General features: G+C 33.8%; 1 protein-coding gene across 5 annotated transcripts in view; it reads right to left on the bottom strand.

The window, feature by feature from the left end:
* The window catches only part of LOC126825090 (cytoplasmic dynein 1 heavy chain 1), an 83,390-nt gene that overhangs the window by 43,876 nt on the left and 17,799 nt on the right, over positions 1 to 21,715 (bottom strand). For all 5 annotated transcript variants that reach the window (XM_056101933.1, XM_050554557.2, XM_056101934.1 and 2 more), the window contains exons 13-36: positions 14,338 to 14,493; positions 13,880 to 14,008; positions 13,050 to 13,184; positions 12,668 to 12,739; positions 12,147 to 12,230; positions 11,446 to 11,625; positions 10,731 to 10,880; positions 10,471 to 10,617; positions 9,658 to 9,798; positions 9,142 to 9,245; positions 8,861 to 8,933; positions 8,410 to 8,520; positions 6,741 to 6,860; positions 5,421 to 5,660; positions 4,768 to 4,891; positions 4,357 to 4,502; positions 4,016 to 4,126; positions 3,563 to 3,772; positions 3,029 to 3,175; positions 2,590 to 2,756; positions 2,072 to 2,245; positions 1,482 to 1,647; positions 514 to 699; positions 83 to 286 (exon numbers count right to left, since the gene is read on the bottom strand). In XM_056101933.1, the coding sequence (XP_055957908.1) occupies positions 83 to 286; positions 514 to 699; positions 1,482 to 1,647; positions 2,072 to 2,245; positions 2,590 to 2,756; positions 3,029 to 3,175; positions 3,563 to 3,772; positions 4,016 to 4,126; positions 4,357 to 4,502; positions 4,768 to 4,891; positions 5,421 to 5,660; positions 6,741 to 6,860; positions 8,410 to 8,520; positions 8,861 to 8,933; positions 9,142 to 9,245; positions 9,658 to 9,798; positions 10,471 to 10,617; positions 10,731 to 10,880; positions 11,446 to 11,625; positions 12,147 to 12,230; positions 12,668 to 12,739; positions 13,050 to 13,184; positions 13,880 to 14,008; positions 14,338 to 14,493 (3,477 nt within the window). The remainder of the gene's footprint in view (positions 1 to 82; positions 287 to 513; positions 700 to 1,481; positions 1,648 to 2,071; positions 2,246 to 2,589; positions 2,757 to 3,028; positions 3,176 to 3,562; positions 3,773 to 4,015; positions 4,127 to 4,356; positions 4,503 to 4,767; positions 4,892 to 5,420; positions 5,661 to 6,740; positions 6,861 to 8,409; positions 8,521 to 8,860; positions 8,934 to 9,141; positions 9,246 to 9,657; positions 9,799 to 10,470; positions 10,618 to 10,730; positions 10,881 to 11,445; positions 11,626 to 12,146; positions 12,231 to 12,667; positions 12,740 to 13,049; positions 13,185 to 13,879; positions 14,009 to 14,337; positions 14,494 to 21,715) is intronic.

Raw genomic sequence — 21,715 nt, forward strand, 5'->3', positions numbered from 1 at the left:
AACCCACTTCAGAACATTCCATCCACAAGTACATGTTGCTAAACTAACAATTACATTGATCAGGTTTAAGAATTATATTTACCAAGCTTTCAAGTTTCTTTCTGCGTACAGCAGGTTGCTCTAGTAGAACGGAATCAGCCAGGATATTTAGAGTTGATTCTACACTAGCTAATACAGCATTCATTGGTGCAAGATCTTTATTACCGGTTTGAGCACCTATTGTTGACAATGCAGCATCAGAACTTTCTGACCACAAGATCTGAGCTGCTAGTACAATCAGTTGTGACTAAAATATAATGTGATGATTATGTTAAATTGTGTTTAACTGTAACAGAATAATTCATGAGTAAAAAACAATCTGATTTAGACTCTTGTAGTCAACACCCATGCCCCCAAAATAAAAACTGGTCAAATTATTTGTAATTCAACCATTTCTGACTCTTAAAGGATTAGTAGTTTTGATTAAGAGATTGGACAATTTTGTTCATATGAACAAGAGGCATCTATGATTACCTGATATTTATCCACCCATTCTAAATACTGGGCTGGTTCAATTTTTCCTGCTTTGAATCCTGCCATATCATGAACTGCAGACGCCAAGAGTTTAGCCAAGGTAACTCTCATTTCCTTCTCTACTAGAGTTAACCAGTCATTAATCTTAGGATGTGCAGCTATAGATACTGGCGACGCAAATTCAACCTACAAATGTACAAAATCATTTAAAATTGTTGGTACATAGCTTAGCCAATAGATTGTAGAGTGCAAAAGGTATTAATTTATGAAGAGAGAGAGAGAGAGAGAGAGAGAGAGAGAGAGAGAGAGAGAAATGGGGTTTAACGTCCACTCGACACAAACTAGGTCATTTCGGGACTAACATGGTTTAATTTTATTTACATAATTCGCTTGCGCGTATGGGTCTAATTTATGAAGAAACTTAATCATTACAGCATTTTTGGAAACCAGTCAAATTAAAATTAGACAATGCTTTAGTTTTTATGGGTTTTTTTTTTTACATCATACACTGCATTAAGGTCTAACAACATGAGAGAGAGAAATGGGGTTTAATGTCCACTCGACACAAACTAGGTCATTTCGGGACTAAGATTTGGTTTAATTTTATTTCAATAGGGGTCTTTAGCAGTGGGAGGAAACCGGAGGATCCGGAGAAAACCCACGACATTGGACAGGTGAACCTGCTCCTTGTCACGTACAACCAGGGATTCGTAACCACGCCAGTTGACTCAATGACAGACCTTATGATACAGGGCGCACGTACTAACCATTCGGCCATACAACATGAACTGACCTCACATCTAACCAACGATTAGATGCTTAGGGATAGTTTTAACCAATCACGATAGCGGGAGATAGAATTCAAAGCGAACAGAATATTGATACGAAAGTAATGTGGTGTAGGCCAGCCAAAATTAGAACAAAAGAGAATAAAGACCTAATTTTAATTAGGTTATTTGGAAACCCACCGATTCTCCTTCTTTTGACATCAGACCAGTTACATGAGAATCATCTTCTGTTAATACTATAGATGATACACCAGCAAACATCTTTTTAAAATGTTTCTGTAATCGTGGTATATTTTTACTATTACCAATAATCTCCAATAAATCTTCATCTCCCACAAAATAAAATCTAGAACAAAACAAAATGAGTCATTACTACTGTCTTTCAAAAGAAATCTTACAAGTCAAAGTTATTAGAGAGCTACAAAAGAATGCATCAGATTTAGAAATCAGTTATCTACATTTAAAAAGTTGATTTTTACTTATATGTCCCTTAATATTGCTCTGTAGATGGCTCTGCTTTACCATCTGACAGTTCTTAGATAGATTAACATTGTCCTTGCTGATATAAAATCCAGCGTTTTCCAAGATTTAAATTGAAATAATTCCAGTGCATAATTCAATATTTTTCTATAAACGACTGATGATTTAAACAGTCATCAATCCAATGGTTCATAAACTAAAACATTTCTGTTGAAACACATAACTTTACTATTTATATCCATCTTCCAAATAATATATTAATTACACAAATTTTAAAAGGTAAAACACACCTGGGGAATGAGGATCTTTCTCTTTCTAGATATTCTCCTAGAGCCTTTTGTATTTTACCCAGTAAATCAGCCAATCTTTCTAGTTGTCGCTGACTGTTTTGTATATTGAGAACATCTATGACTAATGGTGACTTTGCTACTCTTTTCATCAATCCTAAAAATTCTGTGCTAACTCTGAAAACAAATATACATAAATTCATTTTATTTATAAACACTATCTTCTATTTCCGAGGTTAACTTTTGTTAACTGAATTCTAAATATTGTGACAAGTTACCTCTCCTACGTTTGTTCTTACAAATTAGTTTAACAGATGTTCTCTCCCTTTAATTGTTATAATCTGCCTAGACCATGTATAGAATGCAAGCAAGTAGACTGATAGGAATGGAAATGTCCAAAATGGTGTTTCATAGTTTTGCAAAAGATATGATTAATCATCCCAGACCTTCGAATCTACAGACTATCCACAAACCTTACTGTATGTGCACCCAACAAAGATGCTGAAAAAGATAGAACTTACCCTTGGAATCTGGAGGTTTCTATAGGTAAGAGATGCTTAATGTCAGCACTGCCAGTAAATATACCCTCTAAATATACCCAACGTCTCTGTACATCAATCCATACATCAAATAATGCATTAATACGATTTAATTTATCTTCCCATGCTAGAGCATCTTCTTCAAATTGCTACAAATATATCAAAATAACATAAATAATTTAACGAATTATTACATTTTCTGTTGATAAAGAAATTAATATGTTGTTTAAACTGTTAATGACTTATGATCATATTAATACTCAAAGCTGTTGTTCAGTGACCCATGTTCGGTCAAATTAAGTTGACATCATTTATAAAGACACCATTAGACAAACTATTTGCCATGCTTGAAATAATTATTTGAAACACTGCTTGATTAAAAAAAAAGTTCATTTTATTAACAATATTTCACCAAAATTACCTTATAATATGGTGATAACTTCATAGCCATAACACTGTTCAGATGTTCTTTCACTTTGGTAAATAAATCATCCCAACCTCGAATAAGACGACATCTATTCTGATAGTTGATCAATTCTAATTCATAACTTCTCCATACCTCACTCACCTACAAGATAAACACATTTAATACACATTCTTGCTATGCAAGAGCAGGAAGCCACAGCAGATACCATTTTAAAGAGGACTCTTTCATGATTAATGAGAATTTATGACTGTTTATCAGTAACTTATATTTAGAAAATAGTTTGTGGAATGTATCAAAAATAAATTACAGTTGGATTTATCATTTCAAATTTTGGAATTGGATTATCGCAATTCCCAAAACAGTGAAAAGAGAGTCAACACAAGAATATCGGGCAACAATAAATATCTCCAATCACAACAGCTGAAAATGTCTCGATATTACTCACACCACATCTGTTACCTTGGCTGACACAGAAATGTGATATAATGTTTTACAATCAAGTAATATCTTGGTTTCTACTACACTTACTTGTTTCAAGAATTCTTCCAAGGCCATTTCACCCTGTGCGACACTGATAACATCTCTGATGACCGGTTCATGTCTCTGTAGATCTATATCCCATACATGACCTAAAGTTAACTCTGATAATACCCAGTTGACATTCAGTCTCTTCATCAACTGTTTCCAATGTCTTTCTTTTAATGCTTCAGATTTCAATTCCACAATAAGAACATTAACCTATACATAGAAATATGAAAAATCATTTTTTTAAATATTATTTATTATACAATTCAATATCTTAATATTACATCTTTGTATTATAATCTAAAATCATGAAATTCAACTTGTGACCGTAGAATACACGCAGGTAGAATACATTCCTTCATTACTATACATTTTTTCTCATGGTCTATTAAAACCAAAACTTTCTAGATTTTGATAACAGAACAAGGTCATCTAATATACGTAACAAAAACCAACCTTGGCGTAACCTTGAAGACATCTTTTTACATGTTCATAGGAAGCATAACCACGTAATCTGGCTGGCAGTTCTTTCAACTGATTCAATAACGAATCTAAAGATTGTCGGAGCTGAAAAATAAAAAAAAGTATTTTCTCAAATAAGAGTTGCTTTCCATCATACAAACAAGATGTGTCTCGAAATGTGTGCACTGGTAAATACTTGGTTCATTTAATTCAAACTGCCAAAAGATATGTCATATGTTCCACCAATTTCTTTTTGTACTATCCGAACTACAATATCCCAGATCACTGTCCTAAATGTAAGTTTACTATCAGTAGATAAATAGAATAAAATATACCTTTCTTGGTGCTACAGATAGCCATGGCTTCTCTTTAAGTTCATCAATGAGTTCCCAAACTTTACTAAGCTCACTCCATACACCTTTAAGATCCTGTAATTCCTCTAGAGCCACACCTACTCTTTCTTGGCTGGGACTTGTATGACCTAAAATTTATAAATCAATCAAAAATCCCTTTCACAATTGGACCTTTTTGGACAGTTAATGTAATTTAGTTGGTCAATAAGCAACTCAGAAAATCTGAGCATTTCAATGATGTATGGCATGGTGCTTTCTTTTGTCAGTTTTAAAATATTTTATGTGAAATAAAGTGAAGGGAGATGATGTATTTTAAAAGAAAACAATAAAATATGAACAGACAGCTTGTGTTATGTCACTTATCATTAAGAACTATAAAGTAAAATATTTTACCTGGTTCAGCTAATTCTAAAGCTTCTTTAGCCTTGGCTATATTATCTCTTTCTTCCTTTAATCTACTAAATTTGCCTTCAAATATTGTAATAGCTTTCAATGCACTATCTGGTCTCAGATCACCCTGAAATGGTTAAACTAAACTTTGAAATCTACTGTAAGAGGTTTAACTACTATACAATGAGGGTAGGAGAAAGGTGTCAAGATTGTCTTAGAAAAAGATTGAATTATGTGAATTTTCAGGTGCATTAACAACACAATCTAAAGTTTCACATAAGAAATGCGAGACATAAATACTATTTTTTGTATATGGGATATATATCAACACTGTGTTTGATAAATTATATTGCACAGTAGAATACTAAGTATAGTGACTTTAAAAGTTTTATGATTGCTGCCATAAATGCTCAACAAAATGTCCATTGGTACCCTATATGTTATCAAAGTCAATTGATCCATGGGCAAGGGAATACTGTGGCAATGATGATAAATTTCACTAAACAAGGATGAACAATTTTAGGAAGTTCTTTTCATGATAGAATTTTGAGGAGATTAACATATGGTTATATTTCTATGGTAATGGGGCCTCAGAGATTCTAGTTAAGAGTCCTGTTCACTCAGGACCAACAAGACTCCTATTAATCAGTACTTACATCAACAGGTTTATCTTTCTCCCAGTCTACTAACATATCAGTTGTTTTAGTTTCAACAATCTTATCCTCAGATACAATCTTCATCTGTAAACTAGCTACTTGTGTCTGTATAGATGAATCTTTACGTTTCATTATATCTGTAAAGGCACCCCACTCTCCATCCACATTATCTATATATAACCAGTTACTAGGAAACTGGAAACGTTGTCGTTCTAGAATACGTTGTCCTTCTTTATACATCTACAAGACAAGACATTACAATCTTTTTTAGAACAAGTCTTCTTTATAAAACAAACTTCAGTAAAGATAGGACATATGCTGTAATCATCACTGGTGTGATAAATAGTACAGTGAATACCACATGAAAATTTAAATAAAGTTTTATACCCGGTTTAGATTCAGTGCTGACTATACTTATCATTTCGAGACTAACATATGGTTCAATTTTATTTCAATAATTCTCTTGCGCGTAGGGTTCATCAGCAGTGGTCTGAAACCGGAGGACACAGATAAAACCCACCAGGTTGGACAGGCGACCCTACTCCTTGTCACGTACAACCGGGGAATCAAAACCATGCCAGTTGACTTAATGACAGACCTTATGATACAGCGCGCACATGTTAACCATTCAGCCATCCACCCCCCACCCCACCCCATCCACATCTTTTGCAAAATACATATCCAATCCTTAGCACATTTACTAGTAGTAACCATAACAGTGCATAATATTCACTTAATGTACCCTATGTGGTTTAGAAGAGCTTAAGTTGGAATATTCAATAGAAATTATGGAAATTTCTGTCAAATTCCATCCAACATTTCACGATCTTTGGACATAGATCAGACCCATTACCTCATTATAGCTGTCAATTCTCTTAAACATTCTCTAGGAAACGGAAAATATCCAGATTGGGGATCTAACTTACTATCATCTGCAACATTTTTCGCCCTACACATTCTATTACTTCTGCATATTTTTAACCCCTTAACTGCGTAGTTTTTAAAACGTTAACTACCCCCTACTGCGTAATTAATTTGATGAAAAATTACATTTTGGACCTTTTCATTCCTTGAATACAAAATTTGGGAGTCCGAAACCAAATTAAAGCTAACGGTATATAGAGTTGTCTCCCTTCAATTAGATTTCCTCGACCAGGCGTAATATAACGTCTTACACATGCTGCGATCGTGTTCGAAGAATAGGTTGGGGAAAATACCTCCAGGACGTTATATTACGTCCTACACACAGTTAGTGGCAGTTGTCCAGGACGTTATATAACGCCCTACGCAGTTAACGGGTTAAATATAAATATTACTTACATCAACTTGTTTTTCCCAAGTGTTCATTTTTCGTTTCAATGATTGCACGTGTGTAATAAGACCAACAGCTTCTGATGTATTTGCTGTATCTAATGATTGTTGTTCTAAATCACTTCGAGACTGTAAAATAGACAAATCTATTAAGAATGTATGTCAAATTTGATTTTCTTGATTGTAGAGGATTTTTTCAAATCTATATTTAGATTCAATCGCATTTTGTAGAAAAAGAATATATTGTTTCACTAAAGACTGCAAATCATCTACTGTAAACTATAAAATCAATATTAGTCAAAGATTAATCACCTAATGACATGGAAGTGACTTATGAATTTCATGTACAGGAATAATTTTCATATAATTCCTCTATGCAATATAATTCTATGTATGCAGGGTATATAAGGCCACACAAAATAAATGTCTTGTTTCTCGGGCAACTGACAGCTGAAACTGTAGGGAGGGAGGGCGGTTTCTTTTTTTTTTTTTACTCATTGATGGTGCAAAATAAAATTTGGCTATTGCTGAAAATTGTTGGGGCGGGAGGGCGGTCTTTCTTTTTTTTTTTTTTTAAATGAGAAAGTCATTACTTGTTTACGTTTTTGCTTTCCGTTATATTCAACTTTATTGTACATACTTAAAACATAAACCCAAAATCAAGTCTACTAAAACACTGAGACTGAACACTGACTGAAAGGAAAATAATTTTCCATATTTAATTCACATAATTGAAATTGGTTTAAAATAAAATTCCATATACGACTATGTAATAGCCCTCCATAAAGACAACAATATTTTTAAAAACTAAGCCTCTTTCACCAGGTGTATCAAAAATAATAATCATGGTAAACAGTATTTAAAACTAAATCTAGTATCGCCGGTTTATTTATAATTATTTACCGAATTCCAACCAATGCATGTCACACCGTGTCATCGGTATTGGAGATTGCCGGAAATACTGTTTCTTGGGATATTCGGTGTGTTTCTCAGGATATTCGGTGTTCTATCCGGTGTTTATATTGAATGACTATTTAAATCTAACTAACAACTGGTCAGTAAAACCATCAAATCGGTAATCCAATTATTATTTTCCGGATTATCGAAACTACCGTAAATGTGCTAATAATGACCCAGATTCTAAGGTATCGTATTCTTAGCTATAATTAATTAACCTGTTCTACGGTTCATTATTTTATCAATAGGATTTTCCAAACAAGGACCGACTGAAGCCGGCAATAATGAGCCGATTACGATCGAATGATTGAAATATTGTCGCCAATGACTTTTAACACGAATCAAATTCTAGTTTATCAGGGGAGGTAATTAATATCACGTGATACAAAATGGAGGTTCTTTCGATATCAATAAAAAAGGCAAATCTGCCAAACTTCGCCATTGTTCGGATAAAAAAGACAGCATGTTCATCTGAATCAGTTTTAATACATTTGAATAGATATACATGTATGGCGGATGTAGGTACATGCGGGATATTTTTTTTACGACTTGCTTGTCGATGTGCGGGCGGGCGTTACATATTTATTTTTTTTCATCAAGACTAATAAATAGACTGCACGCGCAACCAATTTTGCGTGCGGGCGGTGCCCGAGAAACAAGTTATTTTATTTGTGTTGCCTAAGTTATTTAGTTCAGTATTCCATCATATTGTGGTACTTACCTTAGAAACTTGAGCATGGAATTCAGTCATTTCATTACCCAACATAGAACCAAATTTACTGAGTACTTCTTTATGCCATGAATCATATTTCAGTGATACTTTAGATTGAACCTATAATATTTATGGTAAATTGTATATTATTGAATAATTCTGGCATCTATCTACCAAAAATTAGTCTTCGATTATATTTAATTGCATTGATTTTAGAACGCAAACACCACCCTGTACTGAATTTTTGTGCTACAATGTACTCTCCTGTTTATAGCAATAAAGTATATTGCTTAAAGAAATAATACTCTAAAAAATGAGGACGAGTCACATATAAAGCTTGCTAACCCTTATGCCATTTTTCTTTCAGGGTTTTTGGAGACAGATTAAGATCATTATAATAAATTAGGACATGATCTTTTTAAGCCCATAAGAATTTAGAGGTATATGTTAGTCTCAGTACCTTAGAGAACTGTACAATTACTGGTCCTATTTCTTTCTGGGTTTCAGATGTATCAAATGTCTTTCTCGAAGATCTGAAACAGAAAATTTATAATGTGATCAAAGGCACAGCTTTGTAGATATATCTCAAAACTATTAACTTTGCTTCATCAAAATATAAAAGTATCTGGTACATCTGGCTGTGCTTATTCAGCAAGAGCAATAAATCACTCGATAATCAAACTAACTATATCTCAATCCTCCTAGTTGTCAGGCATACTAATTCTTTTAGGTAAAACTTACTTTATTTCTTCTAATGTGTTCATCCATAGTTTAAGATTGACACCCATACGGCCATACAGAACATCAGGATTTAAATCCCATAGAGACTGATAGCGTAACCATACCTATAAATTAATAATGGTTCCGTTAGGTGAAATAATTACACATCAACCAAAATAAAAAGTCTTTCTTTATATTATCAATCATTAGCTATGTTCTTAATTATCTCAATAACTAATTTGGATTTTTGTATATCCACTATTTTACACATTTCAAGATGTCTTAACACAGGCTTATGCTTAATTCCAAATCTAACATGTAGGTAATACCTATATATGTTCAATGAGATAACCAAGATTCTGAATTGACACAATAGTAATTGGGTGAAGCAAAATTAAGTCCTGACAAACTTCAGTCAATCCAAAAGACTGGTGTGTGGAGAATACTGACATAATCTACAAAGCGAAAATGTCGAAACTGGTGATGATATTTTACTAAGTGCCCACAAAATCATTTTTGCAATGCAATTTTACTTACGTTAACATATTCCTTCAATTCTGTGACAGTTTTACTAATAGCACTGTAAGCATCTTCTAATACACTAGAACCACTTGGTAATTTAGTTAATACATTTCTGTAGGTCATATCCGCTTCTGAATCCACATCTAAGCCTTGCACCTAGAAAAATTACAAGGTCCATGGGGGCAATTTCACAAAAGTTTGTAACTTTAAGAGAAAAAACTATGTTAGAAAAACTTATGAAAAAGATACGAAATATTTACGCTGGTCTCACAAAGGCTGACGTAAGTTTTTCCGTCACGATGGTCTTGACGTCATGTTGCTTCACTCCATTCATACTTCTGTAAACATTCTCACGGTCTGAATTTTGACAATGTCTGCACTTATAACGACGAAAATAATATATTCCTTATTTATATGCTTAGATTTTACTGTCAATTTATGAATAAAATGCTATTTTCATGCCTTTTGTTTACTTGTTTTTGTTTACTACAGCCTACGGCGTGACATATTAGCATAAGTCGCCTGTCTATCAGAAAACAGTGTCATACTATTTTGAAATTTGATAGGTTTCTTTCTCATACCCAATTTCAGAGATCCGTCCTGTATCATCTTCACAAGATTTAAAAAACTGGAATGTAAACAGGGGAATAACTGATGTGCAATCTAAAAAAAAACTAAGTTTTGATAGCGTTTCTCATTTAGTTGAATTGAACAATCCCTCTGAAGCTTGAAAAATTTACATCACAAATTTTGTCATGTATTGTCTTCACAGGCTTTAAAAGTAACAAATCAACACTACTCTTTTTCGAGAATATACACCCAACTAACCTTATATCTAGAATGTTGTATACGTGGTAGTCCAGTAATAACAGCTTCCCATGCAAATAATTCTTGTAGAATATTAAATCTTGCATCTTCCATTGGTGGATTCAAATAAATAACTTGATTGGTGATTCGCAACTCATGTATTAAGGGCTTAAATGGAAAATACATTTTTATAAACAAAATATTCAACACTTGCAGTTATGGTCTTTGAAATATTAACTTCTTGTGAATAGTATTAGTAGAATTCAATGTGTTTTTATTACCTTAATCTGTGGTTCACCACCAGGTTTAGGTGCTGGTGTTTTAGGTTCATCTGTATCCATAGAATGATCTACAGTATCTTCTTTCCTGGATAAGCACACAGTCCATGCCTTTAATCCTGCTTCTAGACGAGCTGCCAACCTTCTCTCAACCTAATATAAAGATACACACTAAATATATTCTAAACAGTTGCTATTTCATTATTTAATTTCTGAACTATTTGTATCTTCTTACAATAAGGGCTGACAATACTAGAAAAGACTTGATGAAAATACATGTGTAACAGGTTTTTATAACAGTCAACAGAACAAAATTCAGAGAGAGAGAGAGAGAGAGAGAGAGAGGGAGGAGGAAACCAGGACCGGGTACTGCTTGTCACATACAACAGGGGAATCATAACCACGTCAGTTGACTCAATGACAGACCTTATGATACAGTGCACAGAAGCTAACCATTCGGCCATCCACCCCCACCCCTAAACAAAATTCAACAACACCCAAATTTTAGCAGAAATTCTTAACATATACATCTCTGTTCATAGACATACACTGGGACTTCCTCGATATGTACATTTCAGTGAATATCCTGGATTTCCACAGCATTTTAATGACAACCATGGATGGAAAATCATGTTATTATAACATTGATTGATGTACCAGTAGTCAGGATCTCAAAAATCAGTATCAGATCTTAGGTTAAATTCAAATATTTTCCTACCTCCTCATCCATCTTGGCTACCCACTGTGGTAAATTGGAGAATGAATGAAGACTGAGATTATCAACAGCTTTCTGTATCTTGTTGAGGATATCTTTAAAGGTGGAGGCATTATAATTACAGATATCTAAAGCTTTTACTTCTAGTTCTATCTCATCTTCCATAGCTAATAAATCATCAACCTATAAATAATATTACACATTAATCATTCATGAAACAAACACTGAACATTTTTATCTGATTCTAGTTTAGTAGTCGTAATGGGCTCTATGAGTTTTCAAATCCAATTACCAACCTACAAATCTTTTAAACTATTCTTTTAAAAGTTTCCAGTAGGTTCTATCTTAAATATTAAATAGGAAAATGAAACCAAGAGAGAGAAATTGGGATTAACAGTCACTCGACACAAACTAGGTCATTTCGGGATTAACATATGCTTCAATTTTGACGTAGGTTTTCAGCTGTTGGCGAAAGCTGAAGGACCCGGTGAAACCCCACAAGGTTGGACAGGTGACCCTACTTCTTGTCAGGTACAAGCAGGGAATCGAAATTGTGCCACTTGACTCACAGACCTTATGGTTTCACACGCAAACCACTAGAGCAGCCAACCCCCCCTGGAAAATGAAACAAGTTGAAAATATTCTATTTAATGTAAGAATAACAATTTACTACGATCTTTCCTTGACAGAAAACCTTATCTTACCTTTTCTTGGAATGTAAATACACCATCTGATAGTCTTTGTACATATGTATCTAGTTTGTACGATTCCCATACTAATCCACATCCCTATAATACACAATCAAACATTTATTCAAAGTTATTACACTATACAGAACAGATACTTAACCTACAATGAGGGTTCTAACAACGTGACATTACTTTTCAACATTCTTGATGAGAGAAGAATTTTGCCAACCAGAAGACATATTTTTCTTACCTTAATTCCAACTGCCAATATATTAAATGAATACAAAAGATGATGACACCACAGAAAACTATGCGAAGAGGTAATGCAAATTTGTGGTAAGTATACACTATGTATCAATCTCAAGTCAATCACATAAAAACTTTAGCTTCTAGAGCTGGACAGACACTCCATGGTGGCAACATGCCATGACAATATATAATCACATTTCTGAGAATCATGTTCCCAATAAAAGCTGTTTGATAAAATGTGGTTTCTATGTGTATCTCCATCTAAAGAGTGAAAGGTCCATTCTTACCTCTGATATTAACTCTTGTACTTCCTTTCTTAATCCAGCAACAAGTAACGATAGGTTACTCTTATTGTCAATCTAAAACAATAAATAGTTTCTTATAAAATAATTAACTTCTATTTAACAAATATTAACAGTACAGAAGAGAAAACTTGACGACTTGATACTACGCTCGTAATTTGAAGATAGTTTTCATTAAACACTGACAAATTTTTTTTTTTTAAAGGTTTGTCTTTTCTTTTCTTCATGTCACAGAATGAGGGAATGGAATACCTGATACCACTTTCCTACAAAAACATTCAGTTATTATGTCCATTGGAATTTATATTTTGACTGATATTCTGTATTTATCTACACTTAAAATAAATTCTGTCTTATTTGACCATACCTTTTCCAATGCACTTTCATATGTTTGTACACTTTCAATCAATGAGATCGCAAATGGATAGAGTTGGTTTGCCTGATGAGCTTTGTTGACAATTACCAAAGGTACTCGGAAACCAAGCCACCTTAGATTTCTGACCTGTAAATAAATAACATAATTAAGCATGAGAAGATTTAACTGCACCATCCTATTGTTTTTACAATGTATAATGGATAGAAATAAAACAATTTTTCAACAAAGATTGTATCACATCAAACTTAAATTAACCAAAATTCATGAATTTTGATGATATATATCATATGAGCACATACTTGTAAAGTGCAATTGACATAATTGGTAATGAAATGGCATTTAAGATAGTACTTTCTTGCATGAACCAGGCTACTGAAGACAGGCATACACTGTGTAGAGTGCTATGAGGGAAACTTTGCTCAGTAGGACACTTTCACCTATTCTTTTACAATCCCACCAAAATGTACACAGGACCTCTCTTTTTTGTCAGGCCCTCCTTCCTTTACCACTGACAAGGAAAACTACACCGAAAAGATCGATACTCTGACCTCTTGTTTAGTGACCAGTTTAAAAAAGAAACACAACCACATAGGCAACATGCTTGGAATGCTGGCCACTTCACCCAGATCATTTATCAAGACATGTTTGAATTCATTTTTTAGTCAAAGGTATGCCGATAAACTGATTATGCACTAAAGTATGAGGCATGTATAATATTGTCATATTCTATTTTTAATTACAAAAGATCAAAAATACAGAAGATATCTTCAGATAAGATTTCAAATATGAATAAATTACATGATAAATCAAAAAATCCTAACCTCCTTTGCCAACTGAATAATCTCGGGTTGAAAGTTTGTGGAAAGTTTTAAAATATTTCCTTTGTTAGGAACACGAACGGTGTTTATAACAAATATCCTTCCAGTCACATTCAACTGACGATTCTGAACCTGAAATGGAAAATTAAATGCAATACATGGCATCAAAATTTCTGTAAGGGAATATTGAGATTCATGATCATTTTCTGAAAACAGGTGTTTAGGCATTGTAGTAGATTAAACTCAATCCATCACAGTCTCAAAAACAATATGTGTTATAATAGTTCAAATTCAGAATAGGCAAGTATTTAGGCATTTCTTTAGACAGTGGCTGTAATCTGGAGTAAGTCCACAGATAAGGCATTGTAAAAACCCTCAATCATGTTAGTAAAAGGCTGATTAATGCCTTAGACCACCCAATTAACTTTCCATAATTCTCGATAAATCTTATATTTACTGACCTTTCTTGTCCAATCATCAAACAATTCCTGTGTATTGAGTTTCATACGGAAACTATCTCCATCATTTTTCAGTTTCTGACCTTCAACATGACTTTCCCATCCTTTTCCCAATACATCTTCTACTCTTCTCATATAAGCATTTAACTGTCTCTCAATCTACAAGAACAAAACAGAGCAATTAAAACACAGACAAAAACAGTATGCATTTAATCATATTGTCATATTGTGGTATATTCTATATCATTGTGATCTGAAACCTTATGTTTAAGCAGACACAAGTTGTCTCCCTTATGTTGTAGTTCTTCTGCCTTTTAGAGTAATAAAGATAGAGATTGGAATTCTAACATGGAGAATGGTTGATTTTTATTTTCACCCACATATAAATGTGTAACACCCCTGGATCCAAGGATCCGAATACAACATGGTGGAGATGCAAAACATCCTAAACTTATTGTGCTTCATATTTTGTATGTTTTTCACCAAACTATGGATTTAATCAGATTTTTGTGACAGTTTAAGAGTACCATGTGCTTTTCATATCTGTGCCATGTGCTTTCCATGTGCTTTCTTAGAATGGACTAAGCAATACTGCTTGACTTTACTGTATATCTTGAACTCTACTGATATTAGTCAACTGATGGAACTTTAATCAATCTAGTATCATTCTAATTTTGAGAATTTTCATTGTGCAGAGAATTACATTTACAATTTACTAAATGAATCACAGATGAGATCAGATTGAGATAGCCCTACATTGCCTACAATTATCCAAAGTCTGAAATTATTTTGGAGAGCCTAGTCTTGAAGACAGAATAATTTAAACCATGTTTATGTTCAACTTACATCATCATTACCTAATTTTCAATTCATACTATGATTTCGATCCAGTTTCCAGTTTTATGTGACTGTGAATGTAGTAATATTATTTAGTATTCTTGAGCAGGCAGTGTGGTGTAGATCATAATCCCAGAGAAGACCAATTATTGTAGATGTAGTACAGGCCTACCGACTTTTAATTCTAGCCTTAGACAGTCCAGTGACAATTATAACATAACATGCCAGTTTTTAGCTTCATACTGAATAGTATTTAATAGTAATAGTAACATTTTGAAATCTACAGTCTACAGTGATTTGATGCATATGCAGTTGCAGTGACATTTGTGCGATATTTTCCTATATAAATCATTTGTTCAATTATCGACATTCATTGAATATTATTGACTTGTGTTTTTTTTACCTGCTTGGTTATCGTTGTTAGGATATTGTATGATTGTATTGTATGATTGTGTTGGGTGAATGTGTTATTGTGTACAGTACTTGAATTTCCATTTTGTTAATTTGATATATTGTTTAGTAATTAGTTTTCTAACATTTTGTAAGCTTGATACATGTATATATATTGTTTCATAATTAATTTTGTGGCATTTCATAAGTTCATTTTGTACAACTTTGAAATGGCTCAAGGTAAGCCCTTTAATGCTGATAAATTTGATGGGTCTATCCTAAGTAGGGATCTTGCTACAGCACATTATTTGACTTTCGTGGATTATTTAGAACATCATAATCATGATCAGAACCCTGTCAATGTTGCAGGAATTAATGTGATGGTTGGTCTCTTCAGGCAAACATTAAAAAGCAAAGCACGTCTATGGATAGAAGGTAAAGTGTTCCGAAGCTTGGCAGATCTCCGCACTCAGTTTATTGAGAGATTTTCTGATAATCGGACGCCCTTTGGTTTGCATAAGGATTACGCTTCATTTTGTTATGACGAAACTAAACCGCCCTCTGAAAATTTAGAGGAACTTCAGAGATTAGGAAGACAGTTGGACATAGCTGATGCACAACTGCGATACAAGTTTGTTTCCATTTTGCCATCATTATGTCAACAAGCTGTGGCAATGTCAATTAATGACAGGACTTCTATTTCTGACATAGCTCTCAAAGCTCAGTATTACTTTGACATTCACAAGAGTGACAGTAAAACTAAGGAAGTAACCTTTTTCACGGCAGAAAATGACAAGGATACTGAGATAGCACACTTAAAACAAGATTTAGCTGATCTTAAGCTAGAGCTGGAACGCCCATCACGACAATTTGCTTCAGGTTTTTCTTCTCCTCGGAGACGGTCATCTTCTCATCATTCTTCTTCCAATGATAATCGACTCATCGATCACTCAATCAGTCCTAAGGCACGCCATACCAATGAATTTCGACCTCATAGCCCTAGACAAAATCAAAATTCTCATTTCTCAAGACATAACAACAGATCATATTATAACAGTCGATTTTCTTCAAGTCGTCAAGATTTTTCTCCAAATCACCGAGAATTTTCTCCAAGACGTCAAGATTTTTTTCAAAGTCATAGGAATCGTCAAATTGTCTGTGACTACTGTGGAAAGCCTAACCATACTTGGCGCTCTTGTTTCGTCCGCCAAAGGCACATGGCTGACAAACATAATCAGGATTTTTAATACAGGGAATTTGTTCCATTGCTCCGAATAAATTCCCGATGTCATCATCACAGACCAAACCTTTAAACATACAATTGTCAAAACGTAATTATTGTAAAGGTAATTTCCCTGATGGACATTCTGCTTTACTTTTGTTTGATAGTGGTGCTACTCGATCACTAATCTCATCATTTACTATTGAGTCATCTTCATATCTCAGTAGTTTACCACTTCATAAATTAGAACAATCCCTAAAATTTAGAATGGCTAATGGTCAACTAATAGTTTGTTCTCATTCGCTACAACTTGAGATAGTTATTCAAGGTCATACTTTAGTTTTTGAAGTGTATATTGCTTCCAATCTTGTTGGAATTGATTTGATCGTTGGTCAAGAGACATTGGCAAAGTTGGATGCCAACCTTAGTTTTAATAACAATGTTTTGCAGTGTCGATCTACCAACATTTCATTCTCAACATCTAATTCAGTCTATGTCAAACCCAATCAGCAACGTTATGTTACTGTTCATGGTAAAATTCCAGGTATTTTTCGCAATCGCGAGGTTTTAATGACATGTAATAGTAAGATTAAAAGTGCTTGTCCTTCAACATTTCTTATCAAGCTAAAAAGAAATAGTGCTGTGATTCCAATATGTAATACAACTTCCAAGACATTACATATTCCATCATCTAGACCTATATCCCATGTTTCACTACATGACATTTTCGTTTGTGACTCTATTAATATATCTACAGAATATGAGTCTAATTACACCAGTCATTCATCAGACTCTGTATTTCGCTCTACAATTGACCTTACCAAAAGTCTTCTTACAGCCAACCAGAAAGACAATTTCTACCAGCTTTTGACTAAACATAAAGAAGCATTCAGCTTGAATGGCGAAATCGGAAAATGTCCCAATATCCAAGTTGATATTGACGTCACTGATGACAAACCTTTTTATATTAGGCCTTACCCTAAAACCGAAAAAGAAAAACGTATAGTTGATCAAGAGTTACAGAAATTAGTGAAGTTAGGAATACTTGCAGTTGGTAGTCAAGCCTACACATCACCTGTCTTGATTCTTCCAAAGAAGGGAACCAATGAAAAGCGAGTCGTTGTAGATTTCAGATATTTAAATTCGCGGATTAAGCGCTTAAATCATCCGTTTCCACTGTTGACAGACACTCTGAAGAGAATTGGTAACGCTTCACCTGCTGTTCTTAGTTGTTTAGATCTTAAGTCGGCCTTCTTTTCCCTTCCTTTATCGCCTAAAGCTCAACAGTACACAGGCATATCTTCATACTCTGGTGGAAAACATTACTATTTTAAGAGACTAACACAAGGATTATGTATATCTCCAGCGGTTTTTCAATCAACAGTTGATAATGTTTTAGCAACTATTCCAAGTAGTTACGATTTCTGTATCGCACACCATGATGATATAATTGTTTTTAGTCATGATACTGATTCTCATACACAACATTTAAATCTTCTTTTTAAGGCCCTTATTCAACATGGTTTAAAAATTTGTCCTCGTAAATGTGCATTTTTTCGTCAGGAAGTTACATATATGGGTCATAAAATACAACTTGGTTCAGAAGGCCTAGTGACTATTCAGCCTTTGTCAGATAGGTGTAAAGCCATTCAGAATCTTCCCAGGCCTAGGTCAACCAGAGATGTACGACGTTTTGTGGGCGCTGTCAATTATTTGTCAAACTTCTTGCCCAGTTTGCAATCCATATTGCAACCTCTACATAAGATATCCAATAAACGTTCGGTTTTCAAATGGTCAGAAGCTCAAGAAACAGCCTTCACTAAAGTAAAATCTTTGTTAGTAAAGCCACCCGTTCTATATATGCCTTCTGGCACCGGACGCTTAACCCTTTACAGCGATACATCTCGCTTTGCAACAGGATCTTACCTTACTCAAGTCATTCAAGGTCAAGAACGACTGTTAGGATATTACTCAAAACGCTTACCAAAAGCTTGTGAAAGATATTCCGTTACTGAATTAGAGTTATTCGGATTACTCATAAATATTTCCAATTTCCAGTATTTATTACGTGGAGTAGAATTTGATGCATACGTAGATCATGCAGCCATCATTCATCTATTTGATTCAAAACGTGCACCTTGTACAAATCGACTTCAGAAACTTTTAGTAAAACTCTCCCATTTTTCCTTCAAGATCGGTTACAAAAAGGGAAAGGAGCTAGTTCTCGCAGATTTTTTGTCTCGTAATCCCCTTGAGGATGATTCAGAGATAGATTCAGTAGTTCCTACAGCATTTACTTTAACAGAAAGACCTATAACTCGTCAGTGGGCAAAACAACAGAACATACCCATTCCGGATCTTAATTCCTCAAAACAAAAGTTATCTTCTTCATCTATGCTTACCAATCCTCCAGTTTCAGCAAATCAACAATCTCTTCATAATTTTCCCATTGATTTTGAAGATAGATCCAATGATAGACAAGCCGTCTCTACATCAAAGTCTGGCAACAAGTCTCATACTATTCAACAATCAACTCAGCAAGAGTCTACTCCCTTGTCTTCTGTTTATGCACCACCTTCTACTTTTCCCAATGAACCTCGACTTGTTGACCGAATCCTTGACTCAGACACACCCAATGTTGAAATACCTATTGAATTGTGCATGCCTCCTAGCCCAGTTGTTCATAATTCTGCACAGGTTGTTAAATCTCATTTTCCGAAACAGCGAGAGTTGGATAAATTACTTTCAATCATCAAGAGAAAAATGATACGAGATTACAATCTTCCTATTGATTGCAATCAACTGCGTATACAACAAGAGACATCACCATATTTTAAACCCATTTATGACTATTTATCTCACGGTATACTTCCTTCCAACCGTGCAGCGGCCAAATCGGTTAAGAATAAATCTGACGAATATATTCTCTATGATAATGTATTATTTCGTCTTATTATTCATAAGGATGAAACATTTAGTCTCCAGTTGGCAATTCCTGAATCGATGTGTTCTAATTTAATCAGTATTTACCATGATAATATTCTATCCAGTCATCAAGGTATTACCAGAACTTACCTCACCATGCGGAAACTTTTTTATTTTCCACAGATGTTTCACACCATAGCTAATTATATTAGCAGCTGCCATCCATGCCAACAGTTTAAACCAAAGTCAGACGATGTTCGTATTTTTCATCCACGAATACCTACCGAATTTCGAACTTTCGATAAACTTTGCTTAGATTTTAAATCCATGCCAGCTTCACCCAGTGGATTCAAACATTTAATGGTGATATGCGACGAAATAACTAGATTTATACTGTGTGTTCCATTGAAGTCTCTTGATGCGGAAACTATTTGTGAGGCTATCATCCAAAAGATCGTTTGCATTTTTGGCCCTCCTTCTGTATTAATTACAGATGCAGCATCCTCTTTGACAGGAAAATTGGTATCTATTCTTTGTTCTTCATTAGGAATAGATCACAAACTAATCAGTGTTGCAAACCATGGTAGCTTGTTGGTTGAGAGACATATTAAATCTGTATCTGACCTTCTCAAATTCAATCTAAATCAATTTGGTACGGATTGGGTCAGGTTTGTTTCTACCAGTTGTTATGCATATAATTCATTTGTTTCACCACAACTTGGAAATCATAGCCCATATCAGCTCGTTTTTGGAAAAGAACCCAAAAATCTTACTTCTCTCAACTGGAACTTTGACAAGAGTCTTTGTAAATCCTATTCGGATTATTTGTCACATTTGAAACAAAAGTTTGATTCTATGTCTTCTACTATTTTAGATTTGCAAAAACGCAAACAATTAAGTCAAAATGTTAGTATCTCACACAGTCTAAGTACAAATCCAGTTTATGGATTAGGACAGTTTGTTTATGTTCTGAAACCTTCCTCATCAGCTTTAACCTCTAAGTCAAAGAAAATCAAAGCTGAATGGTGCGGACCTTTGATTGTCCACCAGATTTTGGATCGCACACATTACATTTTAGCAACATTAGATGGTAGAGTTTTGCCTGATGTCTATTCCATTAATCGGCTTAAACCTTGTTTCATAAGAACTAATGAGCCAGTAAAGAGATTAACACATATTGACCAATTACGTAAACAATTAGGTAAATCTGTATCTAGCAATGATTCACCTGTATTGAATACTAAGGATAGTTTGTATCAGTTTACAGATGAAAATGGTTATAATTTACCTGAATTTAATAATAAGTTTATTACTTATGATAGATTTACTACTTCTGTTGATATTAATAGATGTATACCTAATCAAACTATTGCCTCTTTATCTATGTTATCACCTCCTCAAATGGAAGAACAACTCAACTACTTAACAGAAGTTGTGAATGATGACAATTTTATTGAAATCAAAAGAGCAAGATTTAAATTTGGTAAATTTCAATTGCTTGTCAAATTTAGCCCAAAACAACAACAAAGTTGTGAATGGATTAATATAGATCATAATGTTGAGTTTTGTAATATTGCTCATGAGTTAATTAATGAAAATACTCTTCAAGTAACTGGTAATCTCCGTAAATATCAAAGTAAATATTTTTAGAATTGTTCCTTACACAATGTGTTTAAGCTTGTATTGAAGGTAAACCTATTTTTGCTATTTATCATACACTCCTATATTATGAGGAGACTCTTCATAGTTAAAATTAGATCATTATTGTTTATATGTATCTGATAGTTGGATAATTTGATATACACTTGTATGTTAAAGAGATAATATAGTATTAGGTTGGAGCAATACTTCTCAATCAAGTTTGTTTTATAGAGAACATTTCAAAATGGAGTTATCGTAGGATTTCTATGTATATTATAGATGACATGTAATTTTCATAATTTGTTTTGTTTTAATTAACATTCAATATTGTTCTTGTTTTACTACTTTCTCATTTTTGGTATCATA

The sequence above is a fragment of the Patella vulgata genome, chromosome 6 (assembly GCF_932274485.2).
Source record: "Patella vulgata chromosome 6, xgPatVulg1.2, whole genome shotgun sequence".
NCBI classification, from domain to species: Eukaryota; Metazoa; Mollusca; class Gastropoda; family Patellidae; genus Patella; species Patella vulgata.